The sequence below is a fragment of the Notolabrus celidotus genome, chromosome 16 (assembly GCF_009762535.1).
Source record: "Notolabrus celidotus isolate fNotCel1 chromosome 16, fNotCel1.pri, whole genome shotgun sequence".
Classification (NCBI taxonomy): Eukaryota; Metazoa; Chordata; class Actinopteri; order Labriformes; family Labridae; genus Notolabrus; species Notolabrus celidotus.
Window position 1 is genome coordinate 24436603 of NC_048287.1, and position 15088 is coordinate 24451690.

Consider the following 15088-nt stretch of genomic DNA (forward strand, 5'->3'; position numbering starts at 1 on the left):
TTTGAACAAAGGTTATATGTTAACACTACCCAGATGAAGTATGTCAGAACAGCACTGAAAGAATAAACCCAAAGATTTTAATTGAACATTCAAAATATCCAAGAATTAGATGGGTCTACCATAGATTGTATAAATAATGGACATACTATCCGTGATGTCATCCATTTGTTTCTGAAGCACTATTTTGAAGCCAATCGTCGGCGGGAGCCATATTGGAAATATTGAACTCAACCTAATCGCTGTCGAGCAAGTGTGATGTAAAGAGGCGGGCTTTGAGCCTCCTAGCCAACAGCTACAGTGTTCCTGCCTGTCAGTCAAGTCAGCTGTGCTTCTCATTATGGAAAACTCGTAATCTCAATATCTTAAAAATTGCCGCATTATGAAAAAATTCACCCCCGTGTGCCGATAGAGAAATGAGCTATCCAGACTACACTTGTTTTTTTTTTGTACCAGGCTGTAAACATGTTCATTTCTTCTGTGAAGATCGGCTTTTTTGAATTTGTGTGTATGTGGTTTCCGGCACTTCCTGAGCCATCCTCAACACCTAACATTTTTGCATGGAATTTATTCAGTGCATGCATTGGTTTAGCTGGCATCCATTGTGTGGGTTTAAAATTTGTATTTATCACATGCTTATACAGATGGGCAGTGAAATGCAACAACTGTCCCTCAAGGCAGTGCAATGACACACTGAAGTACATATAAACTTGGAAAATTTAGAAATATGAAAAGAGAAAGATGCGTTTGCCTTAATGTTGCACAGGCGTCACCCAAAAGTTAGCCAGCTTTTGCTGGTTTGGTTGCTATGAACTGAGCCTTCCTTTCTACAATTCATGTAGTGTTTGACATGCGCACACACACAACTCAGCTTCAGTAAAATCCCTGCTAGTCTCAGTCAAAATCAAAACCTGTTATAAGTTTAGAAGATAAAGACATTCGATGTTTAACACCTTTTATGTGCCTTTGCATGTCTGATTATCCATATAAGGAGAGATCACACTTTCTCAGTAGCATCTGCAGTGTCAACCAGCGTTTCTCAGAGGCAGGGACTGTAGCAGGCCTAAATAACCCAACTCATTTTCACACCTTCTCTGGGTTGTGTGCCATCGCAGAAGAGGAAGCAGGGCTGAGCCTGAGGCTGTAGAAAACAACATCCTTATCTGCATCTCCATCATCAGTTTGTTTATCATGCAGTGGGTTTGAGACCTGTGCATGACTTGTATAGAAGGCTTTTTAACACTTCTAAATTAATCTGAGACTGCAGCATGTTTTTTTAAGAGGAGGTGTTCTGTCTACTTCATCCACTTCATATTCACATTATCAGTTACCTCTGGATCATAGCACAATTATTCATTATCTTTAGTCTCCTTGAAGCATTGTTGCTAATCCTTGCTGTGCTGTAGAATCTTGCCATAACCCCTCTTAAAGCTGCTAAATCTAACGTTGATAACAGAACCTTGATGGTAAGATTACACTAAATGTGTTCAATGACCGTTAGTGTCACTACCACAAACATTGGCAGCACATTTTCCAAGTATTGGGGTTCATCTCGATGTTATCAGCAGTTCTTCTTCTGTGGTGTGCGATCTGTGGGACTGTCTCTTCCTCTTTTTCAGAGAACGCTGATGAGCATTTTAGCTGTCGCCTTTTGTACACACTTAAAGAGATATTTGCGATTTGAGATGTGTGTCCAAGTTGATGCTGTGATTCTCAGAGTTGAGACGTGAATGTTCACACTTTAGTGCTCAGCTGGTGCTAGCAGAAGGGGAAGATATGGATAGTGTGGCACCAGACTGGTTGAAGATATTTAAAGAGTGTTTATAACAGGTTCTCTCTCTGAAAATAAATTAGAAACACGATTTTATTCAGTTTTGCTGTCTTGGTTTTTATAACTTGATTCTGAGTTTGAAGAATTTCTCTCTAGAAGTGTCAACTGCAGTTTCTTGTTTTGTCATGAGTCACACCACAAAAACATTACTGTCAAGAACAGGTGCAGTGTATATTTTCCATTGCTTGACATTCAGTGGCAGACATGCAGTAACGTGCTACCAGCACACATCCCGCTGCCCCGACTTACTGTCATGAGAGTCCATTCTCGGAATAAATATATTTTGACATTTTGATAAATGAATGTATTTCACAACCGTGAGACTTTAAGTCCTCTGTTAACAACAAAACCTGATATTCTTCAAACAAAAGCATGACATGGGGCAAATGAATCACATTTTCTTTCAAGTGTGAGACACTTTGCTTCAAGTTCATGCAGTTGGAAACATGAAGCTTGTGCTACACACCTTGAGGAGATGATAAATAGGGGAGTGTGAGATATTAAAGGTGACATATCATGCAAAATCGACTTTTTAATGGTTCTCTACCTGAAATATGTGTCCCTGGCATGTCTACAAACCCCCTGAGAATGAAAAAAATCCATTCTGCCCCTGTTCTGATTTCTCCACCTTTCTGTAAATGTGTGTGAAACGAGCCGTTTCAGTCTTCCGTGTTTTTGTTACGTAACAACAATATCCGGTCTGTCACGCAGTCAGAGCTCGAGGCTTGTTCAGCCCGTAGACTGTATAAAATACGACTCAACACCTCCTCTGTTTTTCATTCCCTGCACACATGTGTGCTAACAAGGAGCTTAGGAGGGAGGCATGCTAGTTGTAGGCTGTCTTCATAAACACAAAGGTCGGTTTTACTCCCCACGTCTGCAGATTTGAAGATCTAGTGGATTTTTATTTGTCATGGAAAAGTGCTAGCGCTAGTTAGCATAGCCACATAGCTACATGTCGTAGCTTAAGCTGTAGCTGTGTACCAAGACACACGTCGACATACTGACAATAAAACAACAAGAAACACTAAATCTGTGACAAATCGTTAAGAAAGGTCCTGCTGCCTTTCTGGCAGAGGTCGGTATTACTCCCCACGTCTGCAGATTTGAAGATCTAGTGGATGATTTTTATTTATCATGGATAAGTGCTAGCGCTAGTTAGCATAGCCACATAGCTACATGTTTGTAGCTGTGTACCAAGACACATGTCTACATACTGATAAAACAACAAGAAACACTAAATCTGTGACCAATCCTTCAGAAAGGTCCTGCTACAGGCGCCTCTCCGTCAGGATCAGATTCAGAGGGTTGAAGTAGCGTGGTCTGTTAGCAGCCGTGCATATTCAGCCAACATGTAAACATTAGATCAACGTGCTGGAGAGCTGAGGCCACATCCACTTCCTGAGGGGGCGTGGTCAGAGGGAAAACAGACTGTTCTGAGGACTGCTGAAGAAGAGGACTTTTCAGGCATGCCAAAATCTGATTTCAAAGTGTTTTTTTGAGCATAAACTTTAAAGACATGATTTGGGGACCTCTTAGACCAATATATATTGATGAAAAAAGCGTGATATGTCACCTTTAAACATCGAAGGACAAATTGTTTTGAGTTTTGTCCCGTAATCGACACTTTAACCTCTTTCTGCCTCAAATTATGACTACAACAAGGAAAACATCTGTGGAGCTTACGGTGTATTTCTCTCTTTCATAGAACTTCTAACAACTATTAAGACACAGCTATGTTAGATTCTTGTTCTGATTGGCTATAACATATCAACTTTTTATTACAGAGGTCTCCTATTTCTAGATAGCAGACCACTGATATGAAGAACAGACCATAGCTTGGGAAGAAAATTGAATAAAGTAAAGTAAACACTTAAAGAGAATGGGGTGTGAGTATGGCAGTGTTTCAGGACTGACGAAAGCAGTAAATATCACAGACTTTGATATTAAAGCAGAAATACAAAATCAGATACAGTGCCAACTCATGCTACCTTTTCACCTCATTTTTTTTATCACAAGCAGTGAAAATGTTCAGTTTAATGTGAGAAATAACAGCACAGTTAGTTCATTTTAAGAATATATATATTATATATATAATGTATGGTGACTAGGTGGTCATGTGAGACAAGTGAAGCCGCGGGGGCTTGCTACTGGCGTTGCTCTTGCTATTTAGAATTAATAACCGTTGTTATGGGATTTTCACCAATCAGAATTAAGTATTTAACGCGGACGGGTGATTAGTTGGAAAGCTTGGTAGTAATCTGCAATAACAAGCCACTCACTACACTATCCCTTACATCAACATCTGAAATAAGACAAGGCCCTGAAAAGACACTATTATTATTATTTTAGGGTTTCTAGAATACTTGTCATCCAGTTTAATTTTTTAATTACTTTTGTTTAGTGTATTTGAAAATTTTAACACAAAAGATAACAATCAAAACTGTTTCCACCTGTTGAATAAAGAAGTAAATAATACAGAGTTTCCTTCTAGAGTTTCCTAAAACTTACTGCAGATGACATTTTACATCTACCACTCCATCGTTAGCTAGTGTATGGTGGCTAATTGGATCTTTCATAATCTGCCCATGCTACTTGATTATCAGATTGTGTTGATCTTATCCCCCTCTTTTTTCTGAACTGATGAGATCCTCCAAGCTCAAATCCCCAATTATTGCCAACACATGCAGTTTAAGAAGCTAAAATATAATGAGCTCCAACAAGAGTACAGTGTGGGGGTCACTGAGGGGCTACAGAGGGCACTATAGGAGACTTAAAGAAGGGGCGATGGGGAGGACAGGGATAAGAGAGGGGTGATGTAAGGGTGAAGCGAAGTCTGCACGCTTTTGGCTTGTGGTCAACAGGTGGGCCCTGCGCGCCGCTGCCCCCCTTACACAATCTCAACAGACCACCAGCTAAAGAGGAAGACTTTAGCCAAGATCTGTCTGGCAGACAGAGAGGGGGGATTTCAGCACCAAATCCAGCGGATCAATAAAAATGTCTGCTAATTAGGCTTCCCAGAAAAGAAGGGAAGGAGGGGGCGGCGGGATGAGAGTGAGGAGGAGAAAGAGAAAAACATGACAGTAGCCAGTGCTGATTCAGAAGTCTAGACAGATAAAGAAAATCCCCAGACAGGCGTGCCTGGCCCGCTGTGGAAATCAGGTGAAGTACATGAGGTAAAACCCCACCTCGCGCCAGTGTAGTCTTGCCAAGCATCACCCTCCCCACCCTTCTTCCATCACTCTCCACTCGAGTCAACAGCAACCTCCCAGGCTACCGGGATCAGTTTCTCTGACCCAAATCCTTCCTCCTCCTCCTTCTCCTCCCACCTTTTTCTCTGCCCTCCTCCTTTTCCCTGCCCCTCCTCCTTCCTTATACTCTGGACATCACCACTTTGACCTAAATCTCCTCATTTAATCTTCCTCTTCTCGTCTTTTGGATAACAATCAACCCCCCTAATTGTCTTAATCTCACTGGTCTTTTATTGTCCCCGGGGCGTCATGCGTACCGCAGAACAAAAACATTAACCACAGATCAATACTTGGCATCAGGCCGCAACAACCACCATGGTCTTTATCGATTTTCACTCATTTAAGGTTGGGCTGCGCTGCTTTGGGAATTAATTAGAATAAAATATAGGGAGGGGCAGGTCATGAAAATGATCTTTTTTAGTTATCAAGGGAAATGATTGTTTGGAGTGGATTATCAAATACAGAAATGTAAATATATGACTTAAATCAAATTAAAATGTCATAATTCAGCATTTTATTTCACAGTACGCAACACTTAATAAACAGATGGACAGCAGCACTGCTCAAGATGAAGTATAACATGATTCACAATTTTTTAAATGGGAGGGAAATAACATTTTGTGCATCTGTGGATTAAAGCAATCTTGAAAAAAGCAGAGGCGCAATCCAGTCAGTGTAAACACCTTCTTCAAATCTCACAAAAGCCTCTTGTTATGCTCTCTAAATAAAACAAATCTGCACATTGTCAATTTCTGAAATGAGAAGCTTATGGAATAGCGCTCTCAGTTATATTACAATACGGCTCTGGGCCCCAGGCCAAAGATATTAGCTTCAGAGCAGTGGTATAAGCCCAGGATCAAGCTAAGGTTAGCGGGTGACTTGTGTATGATTTTGAAATGACAACCGGGAAAAATAATCAAAATATTCAGAACAATAACGGATTATGTTTCAGTGGCTGCATCCCGCACCATCTGTTGAGGAGCGGGTGTGGAGGGGGGGTAATGTTGTTCACTTGTGTGTGTGTGTGTGTGTGTGTGTGTGTGTGTGTGTGTTTGTGTGTGTGTATGTGTGTGTGTGTGTGTGTGTGTGTTTAGAGTCAGTGTTTACAAATTCAACGTTTCATTTCTTCATTCTGCAGTATGCAGATGAGGATATTTTGACTGTATGAGATGTTAGAACTGCAGAATATGTCATCTTACTTTTAAGTCATGGTTTCGTCTTCCCCTTCTGCATTTTTCTTGTCACTCCTTTGCACATTCTTGATAATTTTTCCTCTTTTTACCCCTTTTTACGCACCTTTAATCAACTGCTTTTGCCATAAACCTCTTGTTTTTCCTCTCACAACATCAACAACTCCCTCACCCCCTCCCTTGCTCCTCTCCCCGGTCTCCCTCTCTCTCTCTCAGTGGGTGAGTCTGGAGCTGCGTCGCAGTCAGATGACACTGTCTGACTCTGCTCTCCTGTAATCTGACATGGTTAATCTAATCTCTCTGTCTTCACAGATTGGCAAACTACCTGGGTCTCTCTCCAGCCAATTAGGGCCCATCTGCACAGCACGCCATGCAGCACGCCAAATCCAGCCACGGCAGGGCCTCAGCAAGCCTAGTCGTGCTGCTGCAGGGCTCAGCGATGGCTCAGGCTGTCTGGGGCCCCGAATATCTGCTTCCATAACCATCCATCTGCCCTTGGCTTGGCCTGGTCCACTTTCATCCCCAGTGGCCCCACAGATTAGGGATTCTCCTCAGACTTTGTGGCCAATTAGAGCTCTTACAGCAGTGCAGTTGTTGTGTAATCACCAACGCTATGATTCATCGCTGTGCTAAGTGGGCTAATTTGCCCATAGAGGAAATCTTTTGCTTATTTGTGGCTTATTTTGATCCTGTGAGACAAAGTGGACCAATATTATTTTATTTCTCCTTCAGATAAATAGGGAAGACCAAAAAGAGACAATACTTCTTCTACTAAAAGAGAAAAAAATGAAGAATTAATGAGGAGCTCTCATTTTTGTCTTGTTTATGTCCAATATTCAGTCTCTTCTGGAGATTTTCTAATTGTTTATCTTATTTCCAATCTTTGATCTGCCTTTTTAAGTGTCTTATTGCAGGTTCACTTTGTTAATACATTCAGAACTGGAGCATCTGACCTTTTGACTAAGACGCATCTGTGCTAACCAGAATGCTACAAGCTCCAAAGCTACCTTTGAGCCAAAATATTGCTATAAATGAGCATGTTTTTCTATAAACATTTTCAGAGCCAAGGGCAACTTACCAGATGATTTACTTAACTCTCAAAAACTCATAAATACTTATTTCACAGTGGTATAAAACAGAAAAAGAAGCAAATCCTCACCATTGGGAGCTTGATCAACAATGTTGTTGACATTTCTGCATATGAAATAAATCAAAAAGGAATTTAAAGTTGAAAACAAAAATTGCCCTCTTGTGGTCAAAGCAGTTAAGATGACTGTTTTAGCTCAGTGGAAATGTCTATTGAATGGTATGCATTAATGGTTCTGTGAGTTGCACAGACTTCATAAAACATACTGTATATCTTTTACTTCTCATGAATTAATAATCCTGTTTATGTATGGCAAAGTTGTGCTAAGATTTTTTATGATATAGGACTTTTGTGACATATATTTATGTTTTTTTCTGTTGTTGCGATCATATTGAGACATACAAGAGAGCTTGGACTCTCATCTTTCCTCTTAGCTGAGATCTTGGAATAAGCATATGAAAGACTCACACTGTGAGACTAGATTGTCATATTGAGACACAACCGAGAACTAGTCTCATTTTTGTTTCAGCTGAGCTCTCAGAATGAGGCAGCTGTTTGACTGAACCATGTTTATTTCCCAGGAGCCACAAACAAGACAAGTGAGAAAATAAACCAAGTCTCCTTTTGGTTTCGATGAGTGCTGACCTTTGTCTAGATGCAGGAAGAGAAAAGACATAAATACGATCTCATCTGGAATTTTACTTTGATATGAGCTGATGCATATTTAGTGTCTTAAACATTATTGCTTCTGCGTCTCAGAGAAAGTTTCCTTTACTTTTCAAAACTACATAATGTAAAATAATTATTTACACATGAAATTTAATCACAACTGAGAACATGAATAAGAATTGGCCATAAGCACTGTACTATACTTATTTTTTATTATTATTATTGTTGTCTAATGTTAGCTAAAACTTTACATTTTAGCTTACTTTTTTGGAAAAATGTAATCCATTTAATTATATATTAATTTGAACATATATCTCTATATACACATACATATATTGTTATATATATATAAAAATATATGTATGTATATATATATATATATATATAGAAAGAGATATATATGTGTTTATATATATGTATGTATTTATATATAGATATATATGTGTATCTATGTATCTATGCATATATATATATATATATATATATATATATATATATATATATATAGGATGGCTAAATAGAGAAGTAAATACACTAAATTAAGGTCAGAGGCCCTCTAACAGCTTATTTTCTCATCAAGCCAGTCTCACTTAATCACCTTAGCTAAATTAGTTAGAAATTAGCCCTCTTTCTAACTCCCTGTCCTCCATCTTTCCCCTCCTTTTTCCTCCCCCTTTTCTCCCCAGTCGTTTTCACAGCTTTGTGGATTAGACAGATTACAAGTCTGAAACTCTGTTGTTCTTTCTCTCTCTCTCTCCCTCTGTGTTTCAGTCCCCTATCCTGAATCCAAGTTAATCCAAGATGCACACTGTCTCAACATGTTGTTTTACCCCCAGACCTGTTAGAGCTTAATTTATCACACAACAAATAGATCCAGATGGAGTGATGGTATGATAAGATGGGTTCAGTGGAGCTGACTCGTGTCTATAGATCTTGTGTTTGGAAAATGACAATGAAAATGCTTTCAAATGCGGGACAGACTTTTGCTTTACAATGAAACCTCTGAATGTTTCCCAACACAGGAACATATAGTATGTGGCGGTATGTTTCTATATGTGTGGATTTCCTGTTGCACAATACAGGTGTTTTTAGTGACGCATTGCATTATTGTCAGATGACTGCGCTATAAGCTGTACTTAAATTTACAGTCAGATAATGCTACCTTGAGGGACTAAGTGAAGAAGGACATGTTAAAGCCATAAAGACGGATGAGTAATATGGATGTGGGCTGATACATTTTCATCACTCTTACATGTTAATCACAGGTTTAAATCCAGTGGAAACATGTGCTGCTGAACTGTTGGTTATTAACTACACTGGAAAAAAAAGATTAAGTATTGTGACATTATTTAGTTTAAGCTCCTGTGAGGAGTTTTTAGCTGTTTACGAACAGACAGAAAACAACATGGATGCATCTACATGATATACAAAAGCAAGACCAACAGCAAGAAGAGTGATAGTTACTTCTGGATTGCTGTTTCTGCTACCACATTGTGACAGACAAGGCAATATAAAGGATGTTAGGTGACAGCCTTTATTTACACTTTCACCACAAAAAGTGAGTGAAATGTTAAAAGAGCCATTTTAGTTTTAAAGCATTGGCAAAGAGATACGATGGCGTTCTTTGTCAACAGAGCGACACTGGACTGAAAGGTCCTCACAACAGGAGCTTTTGCAACCTCAAGTTTTAAATTATATATTATCATATATTTGGGGGGGGCATATTTGGTTTTATAGGTAGCTGAGGAGAGACAGGAAATGTGGGTGTAGAGAGAGAGTAGAGAGTGGGGTAAGACATGCAGCAGAAGTTCATGGCTGGAAGTCAAAAAACAAACCCCTGTGACAAGAACTATGGCCGCTTTGAATGGCCAAACAGCTGGGTTAAGGAATGACAGTCCAAAAAATCCAGGCATATCAGATGACACATGATAAAATGTCATATTAGACCAATGGGGATGTCTTCTTGAAAAATGTGGGATTGCATTGTTTTTCATGCATACCTGGCATTTTATAAACAAAATAATTAATCGATGTAGAACACAGATCATTAGTCTACTTGAAGCAATTTTTGTATAAGATGAGTCAAAATATTCCTTGTCATTATGATCTACACATTCATTGAACTGAACAGCTTCTAGCAAATTGTCAATGCAAATATGTTCTTTCTTCTCAAGCAGTTTTTAATCATTAATTTTTATCATCAAAAATAGGATAAATCGATGTTTAGCTGGGAACACATCTCTTTTTCTTTATTTCTGTCAATGCGACCTTGCTGTCAATTCTCACAGTACATTTATTTCGTCATTGGTGTGTTTTCTGCGTTTTATATTTACATTTATTTTCCAGAAAAATTAGATAAGATTGGATTAGTTATACTTTATTGATCCCCCATTTGGGGGAATTCTTTTGTTCCTGCAGCTTACAACATGGGACAGGGGAATGCATCTGTACTTACATACAATGAAAATGTGACAATAATAACAATAATAATAATAATAACAATAAAGGTTAAAATAAAATAGAATAACATAAAATATATCAAATATTACATACACATTATGAAAATTTCATCATGTAATTTATGCATCAAAAATTATATACATTTTAGCACCATAGGCACAACACTTTAAAGCTGCTGTTGGTAGTCGTGATATAAACATCAGTTCGGAGAGAGATTTCAAATGTCAACATTATCCCTCCCCTCTCTGCTTCCATAACCCCGTCCACAAAAAATAATTGTGAGCGTTTTATGAGGAAGTAGTGGCTTCCCAGCTAATCAGGGCGACGTAGTGGTGCCGCCACTCTACCAATCAGGACGGAGGATTTGGAGATTATCTATGATTGGTCCGTCATAACGGGAACATGGGGAATTATAAAATTGCATTATACATAGGCATTGGAAAACACAAATGACTTCACTTACCGATGAGTACTGATGGGTATTATGACCTTTTCTCCAAACCCAGCAGAAAACAAGTAACGTTTTTGATACCACTCCTACCAACAGCAGCTTTAATCCTCAAACACACTTATTTGGTGGGGGGTGTAATGAGCTTCATCTACCATGTTATCACATGATTTATCTGAAATGAATGCACGATAACATGTGGCATAAACGTATGCAATCACTTGCCCTGATGACGCATCATTTCCTGTACAGAGAACGAGCGCAGCAGGCGGTTACAAATGTGTGTGTGTGTGTGCGTGTGACAGAGAGATACATGCTTTCACTTTCACTCCCTGCCATCCATTGATTTAGTGACGTGTCCATACAACACAAAGAGTGTCCATAACACACGAAACGACGACATTAAGTCGACTTAAGAGAAAGAAAGAGAAACTCGAAGTCGAAGTCCGCCATGGCGTTTGAGTATCCTGCCGCAAGAAGAAATGAGAGTCAGGTGAGTGTCACCGTGTTTAAAGTCCGAGAGCTCTCTTTGGCTTTCTCTTTCTTCCTGTTTGAAGCAGAAGCAGGGAAAACAAGAGCAGAGAGAGAGAGAGAGAAACACTGGTCGAATGAGTGGTGGGGAGTGTGTGGAAAGGTAAACAGGGAGTGGGCGAAGAAACAAAAACAAAACTCTGAGCCCATTTTTGAGTTGCTCGAAATGACGTCCCAGCCGTGCAGTGAGTTCATAAAGCGCAGTGCTCGTCTTTCACAGTCTGCACTTTGAGTTTCCGTATCATGACCACTGCTGCGAGGACTTCTCTCTAACTGGGTCACGTTACCCTTCCTCCCTTGCGAAACCAAAGTCACAAAACACAATGTTAATAAAGCACTTGATTAGAAAAGTGTTCTTTTCCCTATTTGTATCAACTTACTGAAAAGTTACATTATCCGACAGTGGCGTACTCAGGCTGTTTGAGGAGCAGGGGCGAAACCTAAAAAAGGGCACCTTCTTTCAAACCCCTGGTTCTCACAGCATAATGTTAATCTAAATTTACTGACACAGCGTTAACAAGAGGGGGGTTGGGGGAAAATTTGGAGCAGCTAAAACTTAGTTCCCTGTATCATGGTGAATATATTTGTTAGCAATTGTGGTGGAAATTAAATCATGAAAAAGGAAAACAAAGACAACAATTTATACTGTTCATAGTCAATTTATCAATCATTTAGACTTTATTTATGAAGCGCTTTTCATACAATGACATTGTAACACAAAGTGCTGTACATTAAAAAAAAAACTTAAAATAGAATAAATTTAAAATGAAATGAAATGACGCCCCAATCTTAGTCCCAATCCCAAACCCACCCTACAAACCTAAGGTTAAGAACATAATATGTGCAATAATGACAATAATAATGCTAATACTAATAACAATTATAATAATAAATAAATGAAAATGAAAAAAAGGAGTTGCAGAATGAACTGAGGAAACGCTGTCATGATAAGATGATGAAAATAAGATGTTAAAACTAAAAAAAAAAACCTATTGTTAAATTTCTATAATATTGATTATATTTCATAATTAACATGACACAATTAACTACATGGGGAACCAGAGGGCTTTTCTTTTTCTTTCTTTTTTGAATTCACTGAAGGGGCATCCAAAGGGCACTTTTTTGCATTCAATCCAACAAAGAGGAACTCGGGGTGCACTTTTTAATAATTTACAGACTTCAAGGCATTCAGAGGGGCCTTTTTTTTTTACATTTTATACATTAGGGGGGGGCTTCAAGAAGGCACTTTTTAAAATTTTAACATTTTAAGGGCTCTTTTTTCCATTTCATATATTATAGGCATCCAGAAGGCCCTTTTTCATGCATTTTCCAAAGAAAGGCAGATTTTAACGTTTAATCTAAATCAGTAATATCCAAGAGGGCACTTTAGCACTTTGGGACATGCTCCAAGCACCAACTTGTTGGTTTTGAGCTATTTCAAGTCTTTTCCTAAATTCCAGTGCAGCTGTAGGTTAATTGATATGAAGAACAAAGCCACTGTTTGTATCAGTTTTATAAAGATTTAATGTCAGGTTGCATTTAAAAACTAAAATGATGCACAAAGTTTTTATTTCAATGTTTTAAGTTATACTTTTTGAAATGCTCTTTCCTTAACTAACTTAACACAATACAAGCATAACTATAAATTAACTTTCTTCAAGATAAATTAATTAAAAGCCAAACTTAAGCAGGTGAATTTATTTAGTCCAATCAACTGTCTAAATCTTAAAGCACCCTGCTGAATATGCCTGTCATTAGGTTGTTTTATTTCTACTATATTATTTGTATTATTCTTATACATATTATATATATATTTAGTTTATATATATATTTTTTTTCTTTATTATTATTATTTTTTTTTATGATTATTATTTTTTGTCTTCATTATATAGTTGGTAGAAATGCAGAAATTGTGTCAAGCTGTGAAATATCAAAATGAACAGTAAAAAAAAACAATCTTAAAGCTATTTAATTTTAAGTTACATTAATGACTAGAGGTACAAGGAAAATAAATAATGATAATTCAGTCATTAAAAAAATTTAAATTCTTAAAATTGTCGCTATTGAATTACCAATTTATTACCTACAACAGTAAAGGCTTCAGAATTAGCCTTCAAAACCCACCATATGTCATTTCTGTGTGATTGAAGGATCTAAACTCCTTATAAGGTGATTAGGCTACCCCTACAAATGAGGACATGACCTCAGTGTCCTCACAGTGCAACCCGTGCATCTATATCTTTATAACATCTGAAGCTTCCCCCCTTTCCCACAATGCAGATTTTTTTTTGCAGTGTTTGCAACTGACACGCCATAAATGAGTGACCTTTCAGAACAAAACAGCTGAAGTGGTGGGAACTGGTTGCAGGTCTCGACATGTATCAAGAAGTCATAGTGAATAAGGGGAACACAGGAGACCTTTATGCTGGAAACATTTACATAACGTGATGAAGACAAGACTTAAAGAAAAAAAAGTATACTTTTCATAGTAAATTGATCAATCAGACAATCAATCAGACATTATTTATAAAGCGCTTTTCATTCAATGACAGTGTAACATAAAGTGCTGTACATAAAAACAACTTTCAATAGAATAAATTAAAAATATTTAAAAAATAAAATGCCCCCCCATACTAATCTCAACCCCAAACCCAACCCACAAGCTTAAGGTTAAGAACATAGTATGTGCAATAATAATAATAATAATAATTATTATTATTATTATTATTATTATTATTATTATTATTATTATTGTTATTATTATTATTATCATTATTATAATAATGATAATAATAATAATGAAAATAGATAAATAAAAAATGAAGTTGCTGAATGAACTGAGGAAACACTGGAGGTAAAATAAGATGTTAAAACTCAACACAGGAAACTAAACTCACCAAAATAAAATAAATTACTAAGATAATAAAACACTAAAATATTAAACTAGTAGAAGAAACTAAGATGCTATACTTAAAAAAAGTGATTAAAATTTGAACTAGATAATGAATGAATAAATAAATAAAGTAAGGTGAAATAAAACTGTTATAAGAATAAAACTCAGTTAAAAGCAAGACTAAAAATGTAGGACTTGAGTTTGCTTTTAAAAATGTACAAAGAAAACTCACATGAATGTTAATATAATGTTATTTGCACAAATATAGAACTACATTGATAAGAAGACCATCGCCCTTCACAATGATGATTCTGCATTCTAAAACAATATGACGGAATGGCATGTGGGTCATTTTATAACATCCCTTTTTTAATGTTACCACAATGAGTCAATCTGCAGAATATTGCAAATCTAGAAATAGAAATGACAGCATCAGCTACGAGTTTACATCTCTGCCGGGTACAATTCAGGTGAGATTGGAAGTGTGTAATCCAATCATTGACCCTGAAATTTTAGACTTCCTCTATAGAAATATACAAGCACTGAGGGTTTTTCCCAGACTATACAGTATGAAAAGATTGCATCATAATGGCCTATTTTACAGATCAGTGCACTGAGTCAGGCACCAATTGGCTACATCAGATGTATGCACAAAAGTTGAATACCACAACTAAGCTGATCTATTTAGTTCACTGGTGATATACTGGTACTGCAGAAACAATTAATAGTTC

General features: G+C 37.5%; 1 protein-coding gene across 2 annotated transcripts in view; it reads left to right on the forward strand.

Moving 5' to 3' along the window:
• Positions 1 to 15088, forward strand: part of LOC117827694 (prolyl endopeptidase-like) — a 53482-nt gene that overhangs the window by 27303 nt on the left and 11091 nt on the right. Inside the window, exon 1 of one of the 2 annotated variants that reach the window (XM_034704355.1) lies at positions 11186 to 11426. The exons of the other annotated variant lie outside the window; for it this stretch is intronic. Within the exon in view, the coding sequence (XP_034560246.1) occupies positions 11385 to 11426 (42 nt within the window). The 5' untranslated portion in view covers positions 11186 to 11384. Of the gene's footprint in view, positions 1 to 11185; positions 11427 to 15088 lie in introns of those variants that run through there. 2 annotated transcript variants of the gene reach the window in all.